General features: G+C 41.3%; 1 protein-coding gene across 1 annotated transcript; it reads left to right on the top strand.

Moving 5' to 3' along the window:
• Nucleotides 1–12,063: 12,063 nt before the first annotated feature.
• Nucleotides 12,064–13,036, top strand: LOC130504195 (uncharacterized; the record flags this gene model as incomplete). Its single annotated transcript, XM_056998776.1, has 1 exon — nt 12,064–13,036. A coding segment is annotated over exon 1 (973 nt), but the record flags the coding sequence as incomplete, so codon positions are not given.
• Nucleotides 13,037–13,881: the final 845 nt, after the last annotated feature.

Raw genomic sequence — 13,881 nt, 5'->3', positions numbered from 1 at the left:
AGAACTTGAAAGGGGCCAGTGCCTCTTGGCTTCAACTTAGAACTCCTCTGGTTAGGGAACCTCTCTTGCCTCATGTGTAACCAAACCCACTCTCCTGGTTCAAATATAACCTCTTTGCGACCCTTGTTAGCTTGTTTAGCATACTGGTCAGTTCGCTTCTCTAGATTCTCCTGGACTTTGTGGTGTAATTCCTTGACATACGCAGCCTTGGCTTCACCCGTGAGACTAATAACTTCAGCTGGAGGTAAAGGAGTAAGATCGAGAGGTGTCTTTGGATTGAACCCATAAGCAGCTTCAAATGGTGACATCTTTGTAGCTGAGTGTTGAGCCCGGTTGTATGCAAACTCTATGAAGGGAATACAATCAACCCAATTCTTCATGTTCTTCCCAATGGTGGCTCTAAGCAATGTGGAGAGAGTTCTGTTAACAACTTCTGTTTGTCCATCAGTTTGCGGATGGCAAGTAGTTGAATAGAGTAACTTTGTTCCAAGCTTTTTCCATAGTGTCCTCCAGAAGTGGCTGAGGAACTTGGTGTCTCGATCTGACACAATGGTTCTAGGAACCCCATGTAAACGAACCACTTCTCTGAAGAACAAGTCAGCTGTCTTGGATGCATCATTCACCTTGGCACAAGGTATGAAGTGTGCCATCTTGGAGAACCTATCCACCACAACAAAGATTGAATCTTTGTGTTGAATCATGGGTAATCCTAGTACAAAATCCATGGATATGTCCACCCAAGGGGCTGTGGGGATGGGGAGTGGCATGTAAAGACCATGGGGTTGTACTCTTGACTTAGCTTTCTTGCATACCACACATCTTGCACAATGAGCCTCTACTGTCTTCTTTAGGTGCGGCCAATAAAAATGTTCTCTGACCACAGCAAGTGTCTTGTCTACTCCAAAATGTCCCATGAGACCCCCTCCGTGAGCTTCTCTAGTGATCAAATCTCTCAAAGAACACTGAGGGACACATAGTCTCTTGCCCTTAAATAAGAATCCCTCATGCAAGTAGAACTTCCCGTGAGGTTCTTTAGTGCAGCTGGTGTAAGTGTCAGCAAGATCCGGATCCTCCCCATATAGTTCCTTGATGAACTCAAATCCTAGTACCTTAGCTTCCATTGTGGCAATTAAGGCATGTCTCCTGGAGAGTGCATCAGCTACAATGTTCTCTTTACCCTTCTTATACTTGATGATGTATGGCAAGGTTTCTATAAACTCCAGCCACCTAGCATGTCTTCTCTTGAGATTGGTTTGCCCTCTTAGATGTTTAAGGGTCTCATGATCAGTGTGCACCACAAATTCCTTGGATAAGAGATAGTGCTGCCATGTCTCCAAAGCTCTCACCAAAGCATATAACTCCTTGTCATATGTAGGGTAGTTAAGAGCAGCTCCACTGAGTTTCTCACTGAAGAAAGCCACTGGTTTGCCTCCTTGTAGTAGTACTGCCCCAATCCCAATTCCTGAAGCATCACACTCTACTTCAAATGTCTTATTGAAGTCTGGTAAAGCTAGCACTGGTGCATGAGTTAGCCGGTATTTGAGAGCCTGAAAAGCCTCTTCTTGAGCTTTCCCCCACATGAATCCAACACTCTTCTTGACAATGGCAGTGAGAGGTGCTGCTATGCTACTGAAATCCTGAACAAACCGCCTGTAGAAACTGGCTAGCCCATGAAAACTCCTGACTTGACTGATGCTTGTGGGTTCTGGCCATTCTTGGATTGCTCTAACCTTCTCTTCATCAACCTGTAATCCCTGTGAACTCACAACAAAACCTAGGAAAACAAGTTTATCAGTGCAGAATGTGCACTTCTTGAGGTTTGCATAGAGTCCTTCCTTGCGAAGTGTTTCTAATACTTGCTCAAGATGTGACACATGATCAAGTAAGTTTGTACTATAAATTAAAATATCATCAAAATATACCACAACAAACTTACTGATGTAGGGTCTAAGGATGTGATTCATGAGTCTCATGAAAGTACTAGGAGCATTGGTGAGTCCAAATGGCATCACCAGCCACTCGTAGAGACCTTGCTTTGTTTTAAAAGCTGTCTTCCACTCATCACCTTCCTTCATCCTTACCTGATGGTACCCACTCTTAAGATCAATCTTGGAGAAGATGGTGGCTCCACTTAGCTCATCTAGCATGTCATCAAGCCGGGGAATGGGGTGTCTGTACTTGATGGTAATGTTGTTGATTGCACGGCAGTCTACACACATCCTCCAAGTCCCATCCTTCTTTGGTACTAGTAAGACAGGAACCGCACAAGGACTTAGGCTCTCCCTCACGTACCCCTTGTCCAATAGGTCCTGAACTTGTCTCTCCAACTCCTTGGCCTCCTCGGGGTTGACTCTATAAGCTGGTTTGTTTGGCAAAGCAGCTCCTGGTATGAAATCTATTTGATGTTCAATGCCCCTTAGTGGTGGTAAACCGTGTGGAATCTCTTCTGGAAACAAATCTTTGAACTTGTCAAGAAGCTTAGTAACCTCTGGTGGATACTCCACATCACCTGAACCTGCACTCAAAAGCTCCTTAAAGATCATTAGTAGCATTGTGTGTTTAGTAGCAGTTGCCTTTCTGATATGGCTAGGCTGGATTAGGAAATTTGATTTAACAGATTTTTCCTTCTCCTTAACCATTTGCAAATGCAGTTCATGAACCTGAGCAGGAGTGAGAGGAGCTAGACTAATCTTACGCTTGTTATGCATGAATGTATACATGTTTGATCTACCATCATGCCTAGTCTCTCTATCCCATTGCCAAGGTCGACCTAACAAAACATGCCCTGCTTGCATAGGCACTACATCACAAACTACCTCATCTTGATACTTACCAATGCTAAAAGGGATAGTAACTTGCTCTTTAATCTGCAGCTCAACCTTATCATCTAACCATCTTAGCCTATATGGATGCGGATGAGGGACCTTGACTAAGCCAAGCTTATCAACCATGTAAGCACTTGCGGCATTAGTACAAGACCCACCATCAATGATGAGGTTACATACCTTGCCTTTAATAGTACACCTACTATGGAAGATATTTTCTCTTTGGATGGTCTCAGCTGGTTCCAACATGACACTAAGCACACGCCTGATCATCAAGCTCTCTCCCACGTCTGGATATTGCATCTCTCCATAGTCGGCTTGTAACTCAGGTGCATCCTCATCATGTGATTCATACCCATCTTCAGTGAGCATCATCACTCTCTGGTTCGGACACTCTCTAGCCATATGTCCTCGGCCCCTACACTTGAAACAAGTGATATCTCTAGCACGTTGAGGAGTGGTAGTCTTAGATGGCTCTGCCCTGGTGTCTTTGTTGTTATCAGTCGCTTGAGACTTTGAGCGAGTGTCTCCCTCAACCCCTTTGCCCTTGTCTACTGGCTTGTTGTAGTTGCTGTTGTTGTTGGAGTTCCAGTTGGATTGGGATCTACCCTTGGTGCCCTTCTTCTTGATGTGTTGCTCAGCTTGCACGGCTATGTGGAATAGGTCTTTGAGATCTCCATAAGCTTGTCTCTCAACCTTGCCACTCACTCTATCTTGCAACCCATCTATGAACTGAGCCATGATCGTCTCCTCATCCTCATTGAGATCAAGGCGGTTTCTTAACTTCTCAAACTCCTCATAGTACTCCTCAACTGACTTGCTCCCTTGCTTAAGTGTTCTGAACTTCTTGTGCAAGTCTCGGTGATAATGTTGTGGCACAAACCTCAGCCTCATAGCATCTTTCATGTCTAACCAGGCGTCTAGTTGCCTCAAGTGCCCTCTCCTACGGTCAGAGCACAACCTATCCCACCAGGATAAGGCATTGTCCGTGAGCTGAGCTACTGCCAAAGCAACTCTCTTGGGACCAGGATGGTTGTAGTAAGAGAAAATGTGATCCATCCTCTTTTCCCAATCAAGGTAAGCTTCAGGATCAACCTTTCCAGCATACTGTGGTGGTGTCATCTTTAAAAGATCCGGTCCTTGGTTGTGGTGTTGTTGGCGATGTCCTCTCTGTGGAGCTGCATAGTCATCTTCCTCATAGCCTTGGTTGCGGATGGGTCTCCGTGGAGCTCTACGTGGAGGTAAGTATTCCTCTTCCTCCTCTGCCTCTTCTCCATAGTCATCTTGTTGAACTCTTGCTCTCGGATAAGGACCATGTTGTTGTCCAGTATCTTCTTCATTCTGCTGATTCCGAGTACTAGTCTCTGGATCATCATTGAAGTGTACTCCAGTACGCCTGTTGTTTGGAGCTTGGTACTGCTGGTTTCGGTTTGGAAACCTCTCAGCAGTTTGAGTAGCTTGAGCCGTGGGTCTCTGCTCAACTCTGGTTAGCCTATCTCCAAGGTCTTGGCGCATCTCCTTCAACTCTTCCCTCATTGCATTGAAGGCTTGCATCATAGTAGCCAGCTCGGATGCTTCTCCCATTGTACCTGCAAGTAAAGGACTTAGAGCTTAGGTTTTGATCAATGAAAGGGATTTAAACAAAAACTTGATCAACAAATTGGTAACACTAAAAGAAAAGAAAAACTTCTATATTTTTTTTGAGTTTTTAAAAGACAAGTTTTCGCAAATTCAAAAGAAAAAAAAAAGAAAACTTTGGTTTCGAATAATGGAAAATCCGATCAATGCATGAATAAAAGGAAAAACTTGAAGAACACGGTTTTGATGCAATCTCTTTTCTTTTTTTTTTTTAAAAGGAATGATCTAGCTAGCAAACTATTCGATCTATGGATGACTAAGAAGAACAAGAACTTTTTATGGGTTTTCAAAAGAATCAAAGCAAAACTAACTAGAAACAAAGAACTAACACGAGTTGTAACAAGGGTAAAGATAGATACAACCTGATGCTGAAGGAACTTCAGCTCTGATACCAGAAATGATACAAGCCTAGGCTGACAAAGGCTGTATGATCCAAGCAAGAGAGATGGAGCAGTTCTAGATCAAGAGGTGGTTCTATTGTTTGATCTAATCAACCAAGAGAAACCGTGGACTAAGAACAAGGTGGATTGAAGTGCACCACACGAGAGATGGAAGGCTCGTGATACAACACAAGGGATCCTTCAGGCCGTGGAGGTACTGGTCTCACAAGGCAAGGAGGCGGCTGCGAGTTCAGTTGAGAGCTCTAGGTTTTCTTTGAAAGAAAAGTTTTATAAAATATCAAGTGTAACCTTCTCAATGAGTTTTGCACACAATATAAAGACTAAAGGAACATGCTCCTTGTCGACACAAAATGAAATAACTTAAAATAGAATATGGTTCAAATAAGGAAACAAGAAGAAGTGGTTCCTTCTTAGTCTTGGACCGAGATGCTTCAAGGTGATTTGTAAGCTAGTTGTGGCCTCGTTAAAAACCTCCTCCTGGAAAACCTCGTGGGACAAAACCAAGAGTAAGGAAAAGAGCACACACAAGGAGCTTGCCTTGTAGCTAACCATGTCCAAGAACCTTCTTAAGCATTGGGTTCTTCTATGGTAATGATCATCAAATGGTTGTGACTCTGATCAGGTATGAATGGCCAAAGATCTTCTCTTGATGCTTGAGAACTCCCATTTGGTTCCTCTATCTTCACAACATCTTTCTTGATCACATCTTTAATATCTTCCTTAGCTTGTTTAACCTGTCCAAGATCAGAAGCAAGTATCATGCTCTCATTAAATTTATGTTGAAGTATCTTAGCTCTTTGTCTAGTGATAGCTCCCTTAAACACGGTTGGTATGGGCACTTCTTGCTCAGTCTCTGGTTTGGTAATGTTGCTGATCATGTCTTGAATGTCTGGTTCAGTAAGGTCAGGTTCAATGTCCTCATCATCTACTTTTGATATTAAGGATTTGGGAGAGTTAAAGTACTTCCTAGGGATTGAATTTTGCCGCTCTAAAGAGGGGTTATTCATATCTCAAAGGAAGTACACACTTGATATCTTGAATGAGGCAGGAACCATTGGAAGTAAACAGGCCAAAACACCATTGGAAGAAGGCTACAAGGTACTGCGAGAGGGGGAGTATGAAGCTACTCCATTCAAAGATGTCAAGAAGTATAGAAGGATGGTGGGCAAGCTTATCTATCTAACCATCACCCGACCTGATGTATGCTTTGCTGTGAACCAAGTAAGCCAGCACATGGGATCTCCTAAGGTGCATCACTGGAACATGGTGGAAAGGATCTTAAGATACTTGAGAGAGGCGCCTGGTCAAGGAGTGTGGATGGCATGTAACAAGAACACTGAAGTGGTTGGGTACTGTGATGCTGATTGGGCTGGAGATAGGGTTGATAGAAGATCAACTACAGGCTATTGCACCTTCATTGGAGGGAATCTGGTCACATGGAAGAGCAAGAAGCAGAAGGTGGTATCATGTTCAAGTGCTGAGGCAGAGTATAGATCAATGAGGAAGCTTACGAGTGAGCTTATATGGATCAAGGGATTGCTAAAGGACTTGGGGATCGAGATCAACACACCAATGACTATGCATTGTGACAACCAGGCTGCAATACACATTGCATCCAACTCAGTCTTCCATGAGAGAACCAAACACATAGAAGTAGACTGCCACAAGGTGAGACAAGCAGTGGAGCAGCAAGTGATCCTCCCATGCTACACAAGAAGTGAAGACCAGCTAGCTGATATCTTCACAAAGGCAGCAAGTACTAAAGTGTGTGAGTCCATCCATCCGAGGATGGGACTCATAGATATCTCATGTCACTGATCTCTCCTCCATGAAGTGATCCACTCTTTTTCCTTGGCTTGGATTTTATCCCACTGGGTTTTGCCTAGCTAAGGTTTTAATGAGGGATTGCTTCATGGCTTCCAAGCTTGACTTGTTCCATATGGTCAAGCTTGAGGGGGAGTGTTGACATGAAGAAATAAAAGAGCTGATCAAGCATGACAAGAGAGTATGAGGTGAAGCATGAGAAGAAGAAACAATGTAGAGTAAGAGAGGAAACACATGGATGCGGATCAAGCTAAAGAAGAGTAACCTTGGATGACAAGCTATTCCGTACAACCTAAAGCTCCCAATGAGACTTGCAAGTAAAGAAAGAAGAAAGGTGAATTCAAATAAAGAAGAATCTCGCCAAGATTAGTCTTGGCGACTTAACTGAGCAATAGGAACGTTGGGGAGTTTGGTTCACGTGATGGGTTAAGGTTGAGAGATCAAGACAACCGTTGGGACATGTCACTTTCAGTCTGATCCGCCTGAACCATAGCAGTTTGGACTCTTCTCACTTGTTTATTAATTCTCTAGGATTTGCTTTGTTTATTGTTTTTCTATGTCGATCACATCTAGCCTATATTAAGGTTGTAACCTGAACCATTTCAAGCTAAGGAAATATAATTCCTCTTTACTTATCTTTTGCGCAATCTCTCTCTCTCTCTCTCTCTCTCTCGGATCATCTCCTTAATTCTCACATTGTTCTTGATAAATCACCACATATTCTCTCTTAATCCATTTAATTTATCACAAAGACCCAACAAAGTCATGGCCGGTTCATCATGGAGGTTAAAGGAACCAATCTGGTTCCTTGAGTAAGCTATCCTTGAAACCATCTTGATATTGAGCTTGTGTGTTGATTAACAGGTTGTGATGTTGTGATGATTTGAAGGCCGGATGGTTTAAAGATTGCTAAGTGAGGATTGCATCTTAAACCAGTCCTAAGCCATTGTTGAGTTGTTTTGCGGTTGAGAAGTGTTTTAAAATTGCTAGAGAGTTGTTTAAAAGTGCTTAGCCTGATTCTTAGTGTTGTGTATTGCTAGGGTGATAGATTTAAATCTTTCCAGCATGCATTCATGAAATAGAATTGTTTTAAGGCTGAAGCATGGTGTGTGATTTGTATGCAAAGCTCCGGTTCATAGTGATGCATTGCATACATGTATTGAAGCCGAGAAGCTGTTGCATATTAATCTTGTCTGCCTTAGGTTGATACACTTGGATTCATAGCCAAGATGTAGGTAAGGCAGAGTTTAAAAATTGCATAAGTAGCTTGCATTGATTCTAGTGTGATCTTGCTTGTACTTGTGATATAGCTTGCAATGATATGAACTTGCTAATGCTTGTTTCAATCATATGCAAAGCTTGAGACAGTGTGGAGATCAAACTTGATGATTAGTCAAGGTTTGATCTCATATTGTGTTTCTTATCTTTGCTGGAGTTTAGTGATGTTTCAGGTTTCACAAGAAGTGTTCTTGGTTCACTATCCATCCGGGTGAAAGAGGAAGAAGTTGTTGCCATTGGGGTTCAATGGAGAAGGGTTATGAGAGTGGTGATGCGCCACTGATGCTTGAAGCCACTGAAGCTCACTTGCAAGCTTGGATCCCAAATCTAATCCAAGCTTGAGGAGGGGAGTTAAGTGAGCTATCAAGCGGTTCAAGAGGAGCCATTGCAAGCAGCTGAAGAAGGAGCCATTTGGGTTTAGGCAGTGGCGTGTCTAGACAAGAGAACTTTCAGAGGGTTCTTGGCTGTGGGAAGATGAGACTCAATCAGTGCGGCTTCTAGTGTTGAGGTGACTGATGAGATGAAGCTTCCACAAGCAATCCAATCAAAGATGGCGAGCTCAAAGTGTTGCAATGGAGTGTGATGCAGATCATGTAAGATGTTCCTTCCAAGCTTGACTTGTTCCACATGGTCAAGCTTGAGGGGGAGTGTTGAGACATGATCTGATCAAGGAGAGTACTTGGTGGTTATTCAAGAAGAGGAGCAGATCAGTTATGAAGCAAGATGAAGAATGGGTGAAGCGATCTCCAAGGCGGCTTCTAGAGTGAGGTGCTTGGTACAACAGCTGAAGCATTCTCATATGGTTTCAGTAACATGGTGGTGACTCAAGGAGAAGAAGCAACCAAGACTAGTATGTATCTATCAAGGAAGATCAGGAGAAGCGAGCACTTGATCACAACAAGGAGGTTGTGAGAAAGGGGGAGCAACAAGGTCTGTCCAAAGATGAGATACAAGAAGTGTGGTGATGGAGCAAGGAGAGTGATGAACGAACCTTGTCCATCACATGAGGCCATGATCCAAGTGATTCTTTGGATCCCTTACATTGATGGTAAGGTACAAAGAATCACTGGCCAATCCCCGGGCCTTGGAGACTTTACTCTTTTTCCCTCATCAAGGTTTTGTCCCACTGGGTTTTCCTTGGTGAGGTTTTTAATGAGGAAGTTCTTCAAGGTTCCAAGCTTGACTTAGGATCACTAGAGTCAAGCTTGAGGGGGAGTGTTAACTTGAAGAAAAGAAATGAGTATTGAGCTGAAGAGTTCAATCAAGCTTCAGAAGGAGTCTGAAGTAATTATCAAGTTAAGTAAAGTCCAAGAAGAGCTTATAGAGAAGAGTGGATGATAATGGAGGAGTTTGGGTGAATTTGGAGTAGATGGTGTAATAGTGTATAGTGAGAAAGCACTATACACTATTCAGGAAGTACTATACACTATTTGGGAAGTCTTGGATCACAAGTAAGAGTGATGGACGACCAAATAGTGTCTTGGGTAAGGAAGAAGCTATTCAATAGTGTTTGGAGAAGGAAGAAGCTATGCAATAGTGTTTGGAGAAGGAAGAAGCTATGCAATAGTGTTTGGATAAGGTAGTCAAAGTGACAGGCTGGCCTTGGCTGTAAAGACAAGGGGAGCCACGACCATGAACCTAGACTTCTCTATGGACAGATACAAAGGAGCCTAAGAAGAACCAATCAAGGAGCAGCCTTGGTTTGAATTAAAGTGAACCTTATCCAGCAACTTCAGATATTACAAAAAGACCAGCTCATCTACACCATCCATTCTTCAAGTGATTTATCAGCCATTAGATATAGGTTTATGATGTCTCAGATTGTAAAGCCTATATATACATGATGTATGGACGAAATTGTAGCTCTTAAGGGAGTAAGGGGGAGTTCCCCTCTCCACTTGATGAGGCCATCAAACCAGTAGCTGAACCAGAGGTCGACCCAACACCCTGCTCAACTAACCATGGCGCCAACAAGGACATATGTGCACTAAAAATACCATATCTCATCAACCAGGAGGAAGTTTGTCACGAAGCCAATTTTAATGGATTCTACACTCAACAAGAGCACGCGGCGAATTGGTTTCATATCAAAAGGATTAATGGTTTAGAAGTTATGCCATTTTCAAGTCAAAGGTGGCCCGACTTGCCTTATTTAGAAGATCAGGAGCATATAATATCTCAAACTCAATGCTGGCGTCCAGGAGACTTTGTGCTATTTCTAGAAGCACTCCACAACCCATTAAGAAGCACCAGCACACACTGGATCAGGCGGATCCTTGAAGAAACCACTCAAATCAAACCGGAGCTAAATATGGAAACTTGGACAATTATTTGGTTTGATCAATACCAAACCAAGATTTGGCGACCAGGTCTGATTTATTACAAGACAATGAAGGCAGGAGACATTAGAAGAGCAAGAATTATTCATGTTATCACTTGGAGCTCAATATGGACCGACTTTCCTTATTTGGATTCATGCACATTTTCTGGTCAGCCTTGTCAACTGCTCTTTCCTTTCATCTCTGGAGCTATGAAGACATTATGCACGAACCTGGACACTCCAAGACTTCATTACTTCCTGCCTAAACTTTCCAGATTCAAGCAAAGTCAAAGAATCCCATTCATTCAGCCATCATCTCCAACGGCTAGTGACACATATGGTAAGAAACAATTTAAATTACTTGATATCTTGATTAACCAGATTTGTCTTGCAGGTTCTATGTATTTTTATTTATTTTATTTTAAGTATTTTAAGGCATTGTTTAGCCATATTTTCGTCCTAGATAATAGCATAGTCATTTATGTATTTGCTTCAAGTCCCCAAGAAGGGCAAAGCTGCATTGGACACTATATAAGTCCCTTATAAGCAGTTGTGTATATTGGAACCTTTATGAAATATATGAGTCAGTTTGCCTTTAGCAAATACCTAAGTCTTTCTTGTGTGTTGTGAGAAGCAGCCTTGAGAGCAATTGTGTTTTATCAAGTTCCTTTCCATAGAACTTGTGGTTACACTTCGATCCATCAGATTGTGTGATTCAGTCTACAAATCTATCCATCTCCATCTCTTTTATTCTTGCTGAGTTGTTTATTCGAACAAGCAGCTTGAATCCATACTCCATCATCACGCCATCATTCATCCACTGAGATAGCAAGTTGGTTAGACGACCATTTGTTGTTTCCCATCCTCCATTGGTGCTTTGCAAGTCTCAATACAACCGGATCTAATCATCCCATCATCATCTTCATCAAAGCCTTCCATCTCAATCCATCTCACATCAAGCCGGTCCATTGATTCTTCTATCTATCCAGCCAGCTTGAGAAGGTCCCTCTTGGTGCCTGTATCATTTTGGTATCAGAGCTAAAAGCTCCTATCAGGTTATCTCTTTCCTTTTCATAGATCTTTTCATTGTTTAAAAAAAAAGTTTTGTTTTATTTCTGTTCTTGTTATTTGATTTTCAGAAAATTGAAAACCATAAAAAAAAATGTGTTTCTAGTATTGCTGTTGTTTATTTGATTCTCAAAAAAAAAAAAAAAAGAGTTTGATACTTGTTCATTTCTGTTTATTGCAGTTTTTGTTATTTTGTGTTCTTGATCATTTTAAATTGAAAACCAGAAAAAAAAGGAGGTTGGAGAAAGATTGATTTCGTGGTAGATCATTTAGGAATTCAAAATAGTTTATTTTCTAGTTTGCATTCACTTCCCCAGCTCCCCTTGCCATATTTAGATTTTGCATACCATAAGCTCAAAAAAAAAAAAAAGTTCTGCTTATTCCTTGCATTCCATATATTTTTACATATCATATTTAGATCTCATCCATTTCGTGCATATCATATTCATATCATTGTTTTCATTAATAAAAACAAAAAAAAAAAGTATCTCTTGCATTAGATATTCATAGCATCTTTGATTTATTCTTGTTCTCATTTTCCCAGCATATCATATCATTTCATGTAGTCGGTCCATACTTGTCATATTTAGTCTTTTAGTTTGCATTATATTCGGCCATATCATTGATTGCATTTTGTTTAAGTTTGATATTCTACCATTTCCCTTTTAATATACTTGATCTTTGAGAAAGGATATTTTCAGGAAAATTAATGGAGCCAGACCAGATCATCTTGAATCAGCTTATGAAAGCCATACAGACCATGGGAGATCGGATGACCCAGCTGGAAAAGTCTGGTCTTGCATTACCTGAAGGAAGACATAGAGTTGGCGAGACACCTAGAGCTGGATATGTGGAACCAAAGCCACCAGACCCTTCACTGATCATCCCACATCAAACTTCTAAAACTCAAAGCCATATTGTTCATTCTTATTCTGATTATGGATCTGCTAAGAAAACTAAACTTTATACATTTTCAGGAAGAAGAAGCTACCTAGAGTGGGAGAGAAACTTGGATGAGTGGTTCTACTACAACAACATCCTGAAGAAAGAGAGGTTAGCTTTTGCTATTGACCAGCTCAGAGATGTTGCTTTCAAATGGTGGATAAAAGAACAAGATGAAAGATGGTTGTACAAGGAGCCAACTATCACCACTTGGAGAGATCTTAAGGAAGCCATGAGAGATGAGTTTGCACCAGAGTTTACCAATTCTCAAATCAGGGAACACTACCCTAGAAGGTGTCCAAACCGTGACTCACAAGAGGCATTAAGAGTAGTACCACAAGAAGGTCAAAGAGACATGCTTCCACAAGCAATCTCTCAGCCAAAACAGAGACATCAATCTACTTATTGTTCAAGCCAAAATAATGGCGTGCCAATGACCATGGAGAAGAACAAAGTTCTCAGCCAAAGCACATTGTGCAAAATAGATAGAAAACCAGATCAAGCAAGTGTTCAAACAAAGCCTAAGGTAAGTCCTACACTTGATCAATTGGTTTATAATTCATCTACCACTGTTATGATGCACTTGTCTTTGTCAAAAGGTGTTGTAACAGGGCTTGAGGAGTCCATGAAAGAAGAGACAACAGGCGCAATCCATGTTATAAACCAGATGAGAGTTCAAGACACAATGCAGCCTAAGATGCTTAAAGAAGCAAAACCAGTGATGAAAATATCCTACCAAGGTAAGTGTCTAACACCACCTTTAGATACTGGTACTGATGTGTTTGTTCATGACCTAGAGGAAAAAAATGAAAGCTCTATGCTTACTGAAGTGTCAAAGGAAGAAACAGAACACAAGTTCACTCATGAGCCACACAATGAGTGGAACCTAAAATCTGAACAAAAGTTTGTTCAAGTGCTAAAACCTGAGGTAAATTTCACTCTAGATCAGAATGATATTATTAAATCCATGATAAGAATAATATACTTGTCTTGTCCAAGAGGAAGTGAAATAGGTACAAGAGACCAAGGTGAGAGCAAGCCAAACAAAGCAAGGGAATTTCTTGCTGCCACAACTGAAATTAAGGTTCCTAGTTCTTTGTTTTCATCAGTTTATAAATTTTTTTACTTTGGTAAAATACACTTGTCTTTGCCAAGATGTTTTGACCCAGGTATAAGCAAAGAAAAAGGCATTCCAAACCGTGAGGAAGTCTTAAAACAAGATGCCATAGCCATGATTTCAATAGATGCTTTCCAGAAACCAGTTCAAGGAGATGCTGAACCAATGCCATTTAAATTCAGCATCAACAAGGAAAGTTTCTATGATCTTAAAATTCCTATGAAATTTTATTATCCAGATATGATTCACTTGTCTTTGCCAGAAAGTTTTGATCCAGGTATAAGACAAGAAGATGTTCATACCAGCCTAGGTAAAAAGGTGCAAGAAAGGCAGCCATCAATCCAAAGTTGTCCAAAGAAGAATTTAATTCTTCATCATGCTGAAGCACCTATGGTAACTCCGGCCCTAAAACATTCTGTTTATCAGACTTCACTATCAGATATAATTCATTTGGTCTTTGTCCAGAAT

The sequence above is a fragment of the Raphanus sativus genome, unplaced genomic scaffold, assembly GCF_000801105.2.
Source record: "Raphanus sativus cultivar WK10039 unplaced genomic scaffold, ASM80110v3 Scaffold1407, whole genome shotgun sequence".
NCBI classification, from domain to species: Eukaryota; Viridiplantae; Streptophyta; class Magnoliopsida; order Brassicales; family Brassicaceae; genus Raphanus; species Raphanus sativus.
The sequence above is the reverse complement of the archived record's forward strand: the minus strand, read 5'-3'. Positions and strand labels throughout refer to the sequence as shown.